Source organism: Saccopteryx bilineata, chromosome 2 (genome assembly GCF_036850765.1).
Source record: "Saccopteryx bilineata isolate mSacBil1 chromosome 2, mSacBil1_pri_phased_curated, whole genome shotgun sequence".
In the NCBI taxonomy this organism is placed as follows: Eukaryota; Metazoa; Chordata; class Mammalia; order Chiroptera; family Emballonuridae; genus Saccopteryx; species Saccopteryx bilineata.
Window position 1 is genome coordinate 224,575,449 of NC_089491.1, and position 14,885 is coordinate 224,590,333.

Sequence of the window (14,885 nt, forward strand, 5' to 3'; positions counted from 1 at the left end):
CATATAAAAAATGAGTCTGGATGAAAGAACAGGAAAGTTGGGTTTCTTGTGCTCACACTGGATGGAGCCTGTACTTGTTTTTTTGGGAACAGAGGGCGCAAATGACCTATAATATTTAAATTATTTATCTCACTTTTCCCCCTTTTTTTAAAGTATGTAGAAATGACCATTCTTGAGCAGAAAGGTACAACTATATTGTTAGGAAGGGCTACAAGAGAGAATTGCTAGACTTGAAATTCTATGTTTGAAATGTGTCTTTTCTGTTGGAAATGTCCATTTCATAAAACAGAAGGAAGTGGGTTGTGAGGCTAATTAAATTTTTAAATGGAAGTTTATTAAATATATAAACTGTATTTTCTGAATTCAAACTAGGAGTAATGTTACTTTCAGAAATAAGATAAAAAACTTGATTCGGAATGCTGATTATATACCTTTAATACCATAATTTTATCAGCTGTTTTTTCGAACAATTTAAAAAATATACTCTTAAGTATTTTAAGAATCTGCTTTAAGTTTTTTGTTATGAAATAACTGCTTATGTGTCTTAAGATAGAATATATGTAGTGAACTGTTTATACTTTGTTTTGCTTAGAAAGTGAAATGGAAGATTCCTTAGGTACCTCTTCATCTTCAGCTTCAATTAGTTCAGAGGAAAGCAAAGGGAGTTCAAGAGCTTGTGTATCCTCCTTGCGTGGTAGGCTGGCCAGAAGCAGCAGTATCAGAGTGACCAGAACCAGAGCTGCTCAAAGAAAAACTGGTAAGAGACTCTCATTGGTGCTTTGAAGGAATGTATAGCAAGAGAATTCAAATACTAAACATGGAATGGTTTATTGACTTACTACATCTAAATACGATTAAATGTCTATTAGGCTTTTTTAAAAAACTGAGTTATAATTGACTTATAATATTATGTAAGTATTAGTTTCAGGTATGTAACATAGTGACTTGACATTTGTATACATTGTGAAATGACCACGGTCTAGTCACCCTATCACCATATGTAGTTACAGAAATTTCTTTTTCATTTTTTTTTTGAGATATGAGGACTTTTAAGATTTACTTTCTTAGCAACTTTCAAATTAGCAATACACTATTAACTATAGTAACCATGCTGTAAATCCCAATGATTTATTTTATAACTGGAAGTATGTTCCTTTTGATCCCCTTCATCATTTCACATCTCCCTCTGCCTCCTAACCCCCACCAGTCTGTTCTTTTATCTATGAGCTTGTTTTTGTTTTTCAGCTTGCACATATATGTGAAATCATACAGTATTTGTTTTCCTTTGTCTAACTTATTTCACTTAGCATAATGTCCTTAAGGTCCCTGTGCTTTTGCAATTGGCAATGTTCCATTCTTATGGTGAATAGTATTCCACTGTACATGGATATCATATCTTCTTAATTCATTTATCTATTGATGGACAATTTACTTGTTTCCATATCTTGGCTATTGTAAAGAATGCTGCAGTGAATATTGGGTGCATAGATCTTTTGGAATTGTTTTTGTTTTCTTTGGATAAATACTCAAAAGTAGAATAGCTGGACCATATGGTAGTCTAGTATTAATTATTTGAGGAACCTCTATCCTGTTTTCCATGGTGGCTGCACTGATTTACATTGCCACCAACAGTACACAAGGATTCCCTTTGCTTCACATATTTGCCAATACTTGTTATTTGTCTTTTTGATAATAGCCATTCTAGAAGGTGTGAAATAATACCTCATTGTGGTTTTGATTTTCATTTCTCTGATAGTTAGTGATGTTGAGCATCTTTTCATGTGCATGTTGGCCATCTATCTTTATGTCTTTGGAAAATATCTATTCAGGTCCTCTTCCCCATTTTTAATTGGGATTTTATTTTATTTTGCTGTTGAATTATATGAGTTCTTTATATATTTTGGATATTAACTCCTTATCATATTGATGGTTTGCAAATATTTTATCTCATTCAGTAGGTTGTCTTTTCATTTTGTTGATAATTTCCTTTGCTGTGCAGCTTTCAGTTTGATGATTCAGTCCCACTTGTTTATTTTTGCTTATGTTGCCTTTGCTTTTATTGTTGGATTAAAAAGTTCATCACTAAAGCCAATGTCATGTTGCTTACTGCCTGTGTTTTCTCTAGGAGTTTTATGGTTTCAGGTCTTATATTAAATCTTAAATCTCTTCTGAGTTAATTTTTGTGTGTGCTGTGAGATAGTAGTTTCATTCTTTTACACATGCTGTCCAGTTTACCAACACCATTTATTGAAGAGTCTGTCCTTTCCCCATTGTGTATTCTTGTCTTGTTGTAAATTAATTGACCATATATATGTGTAGGTTTGTTTCTGGGCTGTCTTTTCTGTTTCATCCTGTAGGCCTTTTAGATTTAGAAAGGAAGTCTATTTTGGCAGTAAAATATAAGGAACATCAGTACTAAAATAATGTCATTAAAAAATGAAATAAGGAAGGCTTTTTTAATCTTATTGTTACTTTATTTCTAAGGTCCAGTTTCTTTAGAAAATGGATGTGGCAGAAAAGCCACTCGAAAGAGAGTCTATTTAAGTGACTCTGATAACAATTCATTGGAGACTGGTGAAAGTCTAAAAGCTCGAGCTGGCAACAACCGGAAAGTGCTACGAAAGTGTGCTGCTGTGGCTGCCAACAAGATAAAGCTCATGAGTGATGTCGAGGAGAATTCCAGCTCTGAAAGTGTCTGCTCCGGCCGCAAGCTGCCTCATCGCAATGCTTCTGCTATAGCTAGGAAAAAGTTACTCTATACTTCTGAAGATGATCAAAGCTTAAAGTTAGAAACTGATGAAGAGGAGCTAAAAGATCAAAACCAGCCATCACCAGTGTCCAGTTGTCATGCTGCCCAGAGCACTGCCAATGGAGATTCGGAGTCAGAAAGTGACTTGCAGGTAGTCTGGAAAAACTGGCATGCTAATGGTTACAAGTCCCATATGCCAACAACTTCTAAAACAAAATTTCTTAAAATAGAGTCTTCTGAGGAAGACTCTAAAAGTTATGGTTCAGATAATGGACATAACAGAACTACTGGCCCATCAATGTCTGGGCAGAAAGTTAAGACAGGAAGCATCTCAGGAGCAGAGGAGGGAGCAGATTCTGAACCCCAAAAATATGCTGGTAGGAAATACAGCACAAGTCTCAAGAATGCTTCTTCACTTAAAAAAGCAGTGATCTTCAGTGATTCAGAGGACTCTGAATCTGAAGAAGATAGAGATGATAGATGTCACAAAAGAGAAACAAACCTGATGTCGGCAAATCTGAAGTGTGAAGCTGTTGCTGGGTCCCCCTCTCTCTCAGCTCATGTATCTGAGACTGGTTTGGATTCAGAGGATGACAAAATGAAAGAGAAACCAAACAATTTTATGAAAGGTAATTGAAAACATTTCACTGATTTATTCTTGTCCTTTCCTTATAGCATACATTGTTTTTCTTGCCCGAGACTTCCCTTTGCCAACTATTTTCTCTCCACCCCATGCATTACTCATTAGTCTTTTCTGTGCATCCCTTATTTATCCATGTCTGTAGATAACTGTTGAGTATATTTAGTTATATTCACATAACAGGCAATCTCAGCCTTAACTATTTCTATTAAAAGACTTCACTTCTTCTGTTGATAATGGGGATATTATATTAGCGATGGGTTTAAAAGCAGAGGTAAGCCCATTTATAAACTGTCATGATGATAGTTTGAGAAGAGGAAAGAAAATGGTCTAGGACTGGTTGAAAGGAATGTGGTAAGTAATAATAACAGCTACCAGAGAAGCTGCTGAGATGTTCTGTGTATCATGAAGTTTTTCTAAATGTCTGTTGTTTATTAATCAGTTTAGTCTTCATATCTTTTATGAGATAGGGACTATTATTAGTCTTATTGTCAATTTTAGTGATAACTCTGGAGCATGGAGAGGTAAAATAAGTTGCTATATTAAGATAATACTCATGGTAAACAGGGATTGATGAAAAATTAAAGAGCAAGATGCAGCTAAAACTTGGATGAAAAGTTGTTGGTATGATAGGAACTTGAAGGGAAGAGTTTTAGGGAGGCTGAGAGTAAGCAACTAGTTTGTATACCTTAGTGTAGTGGTCAGAGTTGAGTATCTATGCATATAATAAAGTGTTTTAGTGTTAGGTGTCTTGAATGTATAGCTAGAAAGGCCTGGGGTTTTACTGATGGGAACATGTACTTGTGAATGGTGCTGAGCCTGTCAGGTCACTGCTCCCATTGCATTCACTGCCTCTTCCAAGTTTGTAAGAATGATTTCTGAACTGCAGTTATTTAAATGTTCTATTAAAGATTAAAGGAATACTCTTATTTTTAGATTCTACATCACAAGACCATGGACAAAGCAGAAAAGTTTCCAGGAAAAGGGTGTATTCCAGTGACTCAGACAGCAATTCGAAGGTGGTTAAGAAATTTTCTAAAGCCAGAACAGGTCTCCTAAGGATTCCTAGAAGATGTGCAGCCATGGCTGCCAGTCAGAGTAAACCCCGGAGTGATATGGGAGGCGTTAGTGTAGAGCAGGGGCGTACCAGGAGCAGAAGCAGAAGGAGAAAGCCTCTACGCTCTGTGTGGACCACGGCTAAGAAAATAGAGAGTGATTCTGAGGGAGATGTAAACTGTGAACTGCCGAACGAACAGGAGTCCTGTGAAGGAGAGCCACACGGAACTAACTCAGACAGGAGCACAAAAAGCACCCGTCAGTCTTTAAATGAAGACTCAGATTCTGAAGGCATGTCGGATTCAGAACATAAGAACAGGCAGACCAGTAATCACAAAACAAATGTTGCACCTTCTAGAAAAAAGAACTCATTGATTGGGTCTTCAGAGGAAGATTCAAAAAGCCATATTCCTGGGGGTGAAATGGATAGAAAGCTTTCTTCAGAGTCAGTTTTGGATCAGAAAGCTACTGCCGAGACTAACTTTGAAGAGGAACTGAATTACGGGCTGCGCAGGTGGAACGGCAGAAAACTCAGGACCTATGGGAAGGCTCCTTTCAGTAAGACAGAAGTGATTCAGGAGTCGCAGGAAGCAGCTAAGACGGAAATGAAAAGGAAGAGACTGCAGCCTGAATTGGGAAGTATGAAGATTTCGGAAATGACAGGGAATTCAGAGTGTGAACCTGACACAAGTCCCAAATCTGATTCAGAGTTGGGATCTATAACTGAATCAGATGTTGACTGTGCTGATGAGACAAAAATCAAAAAGAGGAAAGCGAAAGGAAAAGCAAAACTAGTTAGAAAAGGTAAAACTTTTACAGCTAACATATCTAAAACTGTGAGGCGACAAAGACAGAGCAAGCGTTCTAGGTTAAGTGTGGATGACAATGACTGGGAGGATTTGGACTATGCAAAATCTAAGAGAGTTCTCCGACGTTCAAAAATAAAAACGAGAAATCAGGGTAGAAGGACTGTGAGATACCATGATGGGGATGATGACAGGAACTTAGAAAATGTGTTAGAGTTTGATGATTGCACCTTATGACCTTGAGGGAAAACCAGTTCATTCAAAGAGAAAATGGACTGGGATTTATGGTGAAACCTGGCTGTTGAAATTATTTTTTTTGTCCTACAATTCAGGGAATATATTTATATTTTTCTATGAAAAGTTATGAATGTGACTAAATCATGACTGTTATTTTTATTTGCACTTGCTTGCCTTTGTAACAGCATTCAGCACAGGTGCCAAAATATGCTTCGTTTTGGGGGCAGATCTACTTAAACAGTATTTAACTACATACAGCAAGAATTTGAAATATGTTAAACACTAGACACCCTGGTTATTGAAACCAGTGAGCATTACTTTCATGGTAACAGGTACCATGCAGATATTTTCTGAATTCAAGAGATGGTAGTTTTTAACCCATGTCCTATTGTAGTATAACAATTTCACATGACCCATGTTTACAAATTTTTCATAAATATTATGTGCATATTGACATTATAATCATGGGAGGAGTAACCATGATTAGTAGTAGGTAAGGTACCTACCACTTTTTTTTTTCTTTCTCTGGCTGCTTGAGTAGAATGCATTCTACCAGATTTGGTCATTTTCATTGAAATGGTTTCCAGTTTTTATTTCCCCCAAATGCTGTTTAGTCTTTCTCTTTATTTTAAAGGAAAATAACACTTTTATTTTATAAATTTGAATTTATAAAGTGCTGGTAAATTATTTTTTATAATGTTTTGATTGTATATTTTAAACCTCTAAGGCCAGACCATGGTTCTAGCATTTTATTTTAAATTGTGCACTAACAAAAATGCTATATAATTTTCTTTCCAAGACCTCTTGGTATCCATGTATGGGATTTAACCAAACTCTTGGTCTTCCATAGGTTTACTATGAAATAGAGAAGTTTTTGTGCCTTAGATTTAGGAAAAGTTTTTTCTTTAATAGAGTGTACAGGACTAAAAGAGTATTTAAGTTATATGTAGTTTCCCCCATTTCTATTGAAATCGTAGGGTTGAGTTTTGTTAAGTGTGCAGCTGCAGATCTCACTTACATAGGAAAACAGTTAAGTGTCATTCTCCATCTCTTTGTTTTAGCTTATTGCTGCCATGTGTAATCTCATGCATTCTTTGGTGGGGCAACAAAGTGTATCTTTATTAGTGACCTCTAGTTTAAATCTAAGAAAGTCATGTTTTGTGGGAAAATAATTTTGGAATCCATTTAAAATGAAACTTTTATCACATCAAATAATCATAATTATTTTTTCGAGCCAAATTTTTTTACTTGATAGGTTGTGCTACTCCAAACAGTATATGTAGGTGGCCATTCCTAGCTTGTTTGTGCCTGAAATGGACTTGATTCAAATGGTTTACATATTTTGTAGCGAAGGGGGTATGTTACAGTACTCCCAACTTTTTACTCTTTATTGGCCCTAAGTATTTGGTTTCAGATAAAATTTAACCCCTTTCTCCTGTGTCTCCTTAAGGTGGCAGATATGGAAGAGCACCAGACCCTGGTTTTAGTGTTAAAAGAATGTTCTTAAGTGTTGTGACTTTGTACTGTAGTTAATGGTTTGAAATGGTAGAAGGTATGCTATCTACTGTATGTAAGGCACAAGGGGAAGGATATTTTTTTGACATTACCAGCTGAGATAGATGAGATACCTGCCTCTCCTTTGGTTGTTTAGAGAGCTATCACCACTTCAAAACTATGATGCTTTTCTTCTCAAAGCTCGTATTAATTGTATAGTAGACAGTTTGATGCAGGATAGTTGTGATGCAGGATAGTTGTCCTTGACTCTTCACCTGAAAAAATTAATGGAGTGCTTTTTACTTTCTTAATTTTAAGAAGTGGTGGTAGATGTCATATCCATTAATTTATTTAAACTCTTCTGAAGCTTCTCTGTTTCATATCTGTTCTCAGGGTTATAACTCCATGTTTACCATCATTTGTGAAAAGGTACCAAAAAAGTCATAAATAAATATGGAATACTTCATAAACAGAAATTCTTTTGGTAAAATGATACTTGGACCATTTGGGCTTCATCAATAGGTTATCTTTTAGACTGAATAAATTGGTCATTGATAGGCTGGTCAACTAATTACTAATTTTTTATTTTGTCCAAATGGTTAGACCCTTGTTTATATAAGAAGTATTCTGGTTTCATCTTGAAAAACAAGAATTGGCCTGGTGACTTTGAAGGCATGTTTCTCAAAATGGTAGCTTCTCAAATTCTGAAGTGAAACTAAGGGATTATAGAGAGAATCATCATTTTTATTTTATTTTTTTGTTATGGTGCTATTCCTAAGATTAACTTTGAATATGTGATACACACTCCTAAATACCTGTAAGGAAAATTAATAAATAATTAATAGTTCAAAATGTTTACACTGAGCACTAGAACGTTTGACCTTTTTTTCTACTTTATGTGAAAATGCGCAGGGATTTAATGCACAGATGTACTTTAATATGTTTGGGATACAGTCTGTATTTTTCTTGAGAGAGAAGATAAAAGGTTATGTGAACTGATACAGAAGTGCTGTAACTTTACATTGCACATGAAGTAACTTAATGGTATATGAAAAAAGACTACTGTGGTTTTGTATGTCCAAAGTCCTATGATTTTATTCATTTATGGTGTAAACAAAAAGGTTTGAGGTATTGAGATTTGTTTTTCGATTTCTTTGAAAGATTAGTTTTACCAAGCATTATTAAGAAAAAAAGATTTCACACACTTAAAAAATAGGTGAGGTCTTAAAAGCATTTTCCCCCCATATCCTACTTAATTTAAAAAGGGTATACTGACAATGTATAGTAATTTCTGAATAAAAGGAAAAGTTTATCCCTAGATAACTCTCAGGGGTTGTTCTCCCTTTTTTATTTTAGGGGCAAATCTCTGATTAAATCCTTTCTCAATTTAGTAATCTTTAGAAAAGGATAAAGCAATTATACCTTCTAAATTAAAATACAGTAGTTCTTTTTAAATCTTGTACTTGAAAATTAGTTTTATAACAAGGAAATGGAGGAAAGAACTTATGTTTTAGGAAAATGCACTTCAAAACCTAGAAGTGCAAATGGAGAAAGACATAAATCAATAAAAATGTCCGAGGGTACTGCTGTCCAAAAACAAGGTTAAGAGATGTCACCAAATCCTCCCCACTCCATTGATTGATGACATCTTAAGTAAAAAGTCTTATATATAATAACATTGGGTCACGACTACATTCCTTGTCCTCTTCTAGCCTTTTTTCCCCCTATGGAATAAATACATACAAAATTTAGTAACTTCATTGTATAAGATTAAAAACTAAGCTGAAAGGATTTTAATCTCTTCTCTCAGGACATACTTGATTTGATTGAAGAAAATGATGGGGTTTTATATCAGAATGTAAGAACATTGTTAAAGGTGCATATATAGTACTTTTGGTTTCCTTCCTACTTAATTGCATTGAGTTTTTGAGTAACTTAAATGGCCAGATAACGTTTTTTTTGTATTGACATTAACTAGAGTTGAAATACCAGCCCCATTTTTTCATTGCTACTAAGTCAGCATATTTACTCTGGTAGGTATCTTGTAGCTGTCACCAAATATTTTAGTTTTCTTATACTGAATGGAAATTATAGCTTAATTATTCTAGTATGATGGGTACAACAAAGCACTTTCATTGTAGAAGAAATTTTTGTCTGTTCATTATTTAAGTATACCTTGCACTTCTGCTATGGATATCAGGAAATAATAAAGCAGAAACCCTAAGAATTTTCATATTAACAGTATAAAGACTCTCTTATTCTAGTATTTGGAAACAAAGACCAAACCAAAAAATTTGTCAAAGCTAGGGAGAAAATGAGTGTTGTTGGAAAATACAGTCCAACTAATTAGTAAATGCTAATTCTACTTGTAGCTCAATTGTGAATTAATGGAAAGGTTTGAAGTGGAAAATATAGTGATGAGGGCTGTGTTCTCCTCACATTTAAAGAGTATTTTTATAGCTATTTTCTTAAATAATCGATGTTGCCTAAGGATACATGGGAATTCTCAAAGTTCAGGTTTTTTGTTTTTTTTTTACCACTCAATCTGCCAAGCTTGTTCCTAATATATTGTTAATACTGTAAAAAAAAAAAAAATCTAGACTCTTACTGTAGTCTTCTCCAGGATTGCTCTTACAACTTTGATGGAGAGAGGTTGAGGGAGGAGGCAGTCGCAACATTTGGGTCCTACCAATCTGTAGGCTCCTCTCTTTGGGAGCATGTTACTGACTATGTAGCTCCTTGTCAGAACTCATAGTTGCATTTAATATAATTATAAGTGTTACAACATATATATTTTGTGGTTATACTTTAGTTTTGAAGTTAATTTTAAGGTAAGTTTTATCACTTATTAAAGACTTTCATGGGAATTTGAGCTGCTAAAGAGAAGGAGGCATTCTAACTGACCTAGCTGAAATGAGATGACCAGCCACAGACTGCTGACAATGGCAGCAGCCCACTTTCTGGTGGTTCCACAGGAAAAGACTGAAATGCCAAAAGAATCTTTGGTTTTTAATATACTGACGTTAATTTTCTAAGTATTTATCTATATTTAGTCTCAGACTGTACACATTCAGTTCACCTGAAAAATTCTCACCATTTTATTAGAGTCTCTCAAAGAGGCAAATCTTTTAATTTTCCACTCCCACACAAGATCTCTATTTTTTTTTTTTTAAGAATTTTTACAAGTATTTATTAGAGCCAAATTGACAACGGGCTGGGAAGCAAGATCTCATGTTCCCTAATTTTCTGAGTTTATTAGCACATCTGAGCATTTTCATCTAGGAACCAGTTTTTTAGTCAGTTACTAACTGAAAGAGTAAGAGTGTAATTTAATAAGGCTTTTTTTTAAATTGCTTCAAGCCTCCTGGGTGATTAATTCAGTAAGGTTTGCAATGTGGGGTCCATTTTCCTTGCAGCTCACCTTGACCTCTTGTCATAAGCAGTTCCCTGATCTCTACCCACTTGTGATTTCTCATGCGGGCAGAACGCAGGGCTATGAACTGGGTGGCTGAGGGAGACTGAAGGGAGTCGAGATGTCCTTGAACAAGGGATGTCATTGGATTCCTTGTGACCCAGCTGCTTTTCATTTGTGAAGAAATAAAGACAATTGTAAGCTCAGTATTTACTTCTGATACCTTATGCTTCCTGTTAGTTTGAAGTGTGCTGAGATATTTCTTTAAAAAGTTCATTAAACAGATAAGTATCAGATCCCTCTCATACTTCATTGAGCTTTCATCAGCTTTTTAGAAAAATAATTAGAATAGTAATAAAAAATCTTGTGAGAATGACAGTAAGAATGTTGTTACCAGTTACCTTTCTAGTAATGAGAGAAGCTATACCTTGTTAGTTGTAGGTGCAAAACAAGACAATTCAGGGTTCAGTGGTAGCCTCACTGAGTGTATTGAAGACTTCATAAATGAAGTGAAGAACTCTAGATTATGGATTCATTTCTGAGTCTCCTGACCTGCCACACTGCCACACCGTTGGAATTGACACCTCTATTACCAATTCCCCTAGAAAAAAATTGTATAATGTTAAACCCAGAGAGTTACAGAAAACTTTATTCTATAGCCATTCTCTAAAGAGACTTCTCAGTTTATGGAGTCCTTTTTGCAAACTAGCTTTAGTGGGGATGAATATCAGTGATAAAGCCTATTTGCTTCCTGAGTTTTGGTCATTTCATTGTTCCCAGCAAAGGGAGGCAGTGAAGAAAGGACATCTCAGACCAGCTTTGACAAAGCCTTGCTGGAGACAGGTTATGATTTGCAACTAAAAGGTTTCCCCTCTAAGTGGAATTTACCCACCAACCACACCAATAATATCAGTACTTGAAAAGTACATGAAATAGGCTCTATTTTCATTTTGATTTAGGCATTCTTTTCTCTTGTTCCAATCAGATTAAAATTCTTTATGCTTCTATAGCAAGGATGTGTAGTTTACTTTGGATTTAGGAAAACAATTTTGTATCAAGAAGTATAATCCTTAAAATATAGAAACGAGATTATTGCTTCTAATCAAAGCTGTAATGTCTCTGCTTCTGTTCACTGCAGACCATTTTAAAATACACAGTGATCTGAGTTATGATTTAAAGTGGCTATTTAGGTAAGCTGATAAGAGTACTACAAATGTAAATTTTTATTCTAATGAGGTTTTTGCCATACCCATATAGGGATTCATTTATAGGCCAGCAACAATGCTTCAAGCACTCAGTGACTTCCAACACACACAACTGACCCAAGACCATCTGGGACACTAGGACTTGTGGGATTGTACTATCTTGTTAGTATTAAATAACACTATCACAAATGTATTGTTAGAGCATCCTCCAAAAAATTTTAAGCTGGTAAATTAACATATAAATTGGACTTACCTAATTGAATTATCCTGTATATATTTCTAAAAACTAGTTTTCCAAGGAGAATAAAGCACTTTATAATTTACTAAGTTCTCAATAAAATTAACTGACTTATATTTATGTATTATTTTAATTCCACTCAAGTTACTCTTCCTTAGATTATTTTATTCTTTATGAAATTTTCACTTTATGTTCCAAGACTTTATTTAATAATTTTATTTGATTTTAGAGATAGAGGAAGAGAAACTCAAATTTGTTGTTTCACTTAAATTTTGCATTCATTGGCTGATTCTTGTATGTGCCCTAACCAGGAATCAAACTGCAACCATGGCATATTGGCACAACACTTGAACCAATTGAACTACCCAGCCAGGGCCTATGAGCTAAGACTTTAGAGATACAGCTTTAGCAAGTTGGAATTGCTCTGTGTAATATAATATACTCTCATATTCTCCCTCACTCTGGACATAGTTATTTGAAGTTTAAATTTCCTTAAAGTGTTTTAAAAAGCCTACTATAGTCTTTTCTGTAGAATCTTAACTTTTCTCTAATTTTGGAGTACAAATAAGCATTTACTCACATGTCTTAGAGTTAGTATCTACTAGGTTCCCAAGTTATCAGTATAGGGTACTTCCATCACTACATCACAAAGTAATTAATTGCTACAATTTAAATCATTTTGTCCTACAGAACTTTTTGGTTGTAAAAGGATTTTATCTTTGCTAGTCAACTGGGTAAGTTGTAGGAGAGTGAACCTGTTGTGTACTTTTAATTCTTTTTCAGTATGCAAATAGTTGTTCTTTGAGTGATACTTGTATATCCCGAATCTGCCATTAGTACAAATTTCACTATAATTTAATTTTGCTATATATTTTAACTATTCATCATCTGTTATAGCATATTAATATACATGGGTGGGCAAAAGCAGGTTTACAAATGGCAGTATTAACAATAGAATAAATCTATCATGGACTCACAATTGTAAACCTACTTTTGCCCACCCCACTTTGCCCAACAATGATTTAATGTTCTAAAGATAAAGACTGGCTTTGGATCTAGGGTTGGTTTGCAGAGAGTAATGTTCACAATTTAAAAATTCCTAGTGGTCTACGGCCATATCACCCTGAATGCGCCTGATCTCGTCTGATCTCAGAAGCTAAGCAGGTTCGGGCCTGGTTAGTACTTGGATGGGAGGCTAAAAATTCCTAGTGGTAGGAAGAAGGGGTAAAAACACTGCATTTTAAGCCACTTCCCATTTTACTTCCCCAGCTACACATGCATGTGACTCCACCGAGCCGAAATAAATGGGGTATGCTGCGTGCGGCACTGCCGTGATGCTTAGCTTAGTCTGCTAAAAAACGTTTTTTTGCAACGCCTGGTAATTTACACTGAACAAAATGTGTTTTTAGAAATAGAATTCTCATTGGGAAAGCATGTAAAACATAATTGGCAAAAGGGACTCGTGTTTCTGGGCTTTATTTTTATTTTTTTAAGTAAAGTTGTTACTAACCTAATTGGGGAGAACTACAGTGTGTCCGTCAAGTCATGGTGCACTTTTGACCGGTCACAGGAAAGCAACAAAAGACGACAGAAATGTGAAATCTGCACCAAATAAAAGGAAAACTCTCCCAGTTTCATACCTATTCAGTGCAATTCAATGTGGGTTCACGCACAGTTTTTAGGGCTCCTTAGGTAGCTATTCCGTATAGCCTCTACAGACTCACTGACTGATGGCCTACCAGAACGGGGTTTCTCCACCAAACTGCTGGTTTCCTTCAACTGCTTATCCCACCGAGTAATGTCATTCCTATGTGGTGGCACTTTGTTATAAACGTGCCAATATTCACATTGCACTTTGGTCACGGATTCAAATTTAGTGAGCCACAGAACACACTGAACTTTCCTCTGTACCATCCACATCTCTACTGGCATGGCCGTGGGTTGCTCCGCTGTATACACGGTGTTACGTCATCATCTGCACATGCGCACAGGCTGCCACATCATCCTACAGAAACTGGGAGGGTTTTCCTTTAATTTGGTGCAGATTTCACATTTCTATCGTCTTTTGTCGCTTTCCTATGACTGGTCAAAAGTGCACCATGACTTTACGAACACACTGTATTATGGGTCTTGGAGAAAGCACAGGCACATCTTTGAAATGCATTTCATAGATTTACGGTAAAAGCGGAAGGGCTTTTCTTCTGAGGGCAAAAGACTTGACTCAGGATTCTTGCTGTGTTGTTAACGGGTCAATCCAAAGAAGCTGTTTTCACCTGTACTCATTTGTCTTTTTTTTTTTTTTAATTTTTTTAAAAAATTTTTTTTATTTTTATTTTATTTATTTATTTTAGAAAGGAGAGAGAGAGAGAGGAGAGAGAGATAGAGAGAAGTGGGGGGAGGAGCAGGAAGCATCAACTCCCATATGTGCCTTGACCAGGTAAGCCCAGGGTTTCGAACCGGTGACCTCAGCATTTCCAGGTCGACGCTTTATCCACCACGCCACCACAGGTCAGGCTTTTTTTTTTTTTTAATTTATTTATTCATTTTTAGAGAGGAGAGGGAGAGACAGAGAGAGAGAGAGAGGAGAGACAGAGAGAGAGAAGGGGGGAGGGGGTGGAAGCATCAACTCCCATATGTGCCTTGACCAGGCAAGCCCAGGGTTTCGAACCGGCGACCTCAGCATTTCCAGGTCGACGCTTTATCCACTGCGCCACCAAAGGTCAGGCCATTTGTCCTTAATGATGGGAGGGCCCGACATTTCCATTTACAAAAGGAAAAACTAAGAAGGTTGGTAGTTGGTACTTTCACTGATAGAGAATAATGCTTGATAGCTGACATCCCAAAACCCTACTTTCCAGTCCTGAGTAGTGAAAAGGCTGTAGTGGGAGTGAGCTTTCCAGATGTCAAATGTAATTATTTCTTGATTTACAGCCTGTCCTATGGACTGCTGATTCTTTGAAAACTTGAGGGCAGGACCTATAAACTCATCCCCAGCAAGACTTCTGTACTTTTTTTCTTTCTCTTAGAGACAAATGACACACAAACACA

The 14,885-nt window shown here is 35.9% G+C and overlaps 1 protein-coding gene across 5 annotated transcripts in view; it reads left to right on the forward strand.

Moving 5' to 3' along the window:
- BRWD1 (bromodomain and WD repeat domain containing 1) overlaps nucleotides 1-14,885 on the forward strand; it is a 152,577-nt gene that overhangs the window by 131,671 nt on the left and 6,021 nt on the right. For 3 of the 5 annotated variants that reach the window (XM_066259356.1, XM_066259358.1, XM_066259357.1), the window contains 3 exons: nucleotides 593-757; nucleotides 2,485-3,378; nucleotides 4,326-5,249. In XM_066259356.1, the coding sequence (XP_066115453.1) occupies nucleotides 593-757; nucleotides 2,485-3,378; nucleotides 4,326-5,249 (1,983 nt within the window). Of the gene's footprint in view, nucleotides 1-592; nucleotides 758-2,484; nucleotides 3,379-4,325; nucleotides 7,841-14,885 lie in introns of those variants that run through there. The other 2 variants (XM_066259359.1, XM_066259360.1) reach the window with 1 other exon arrangement.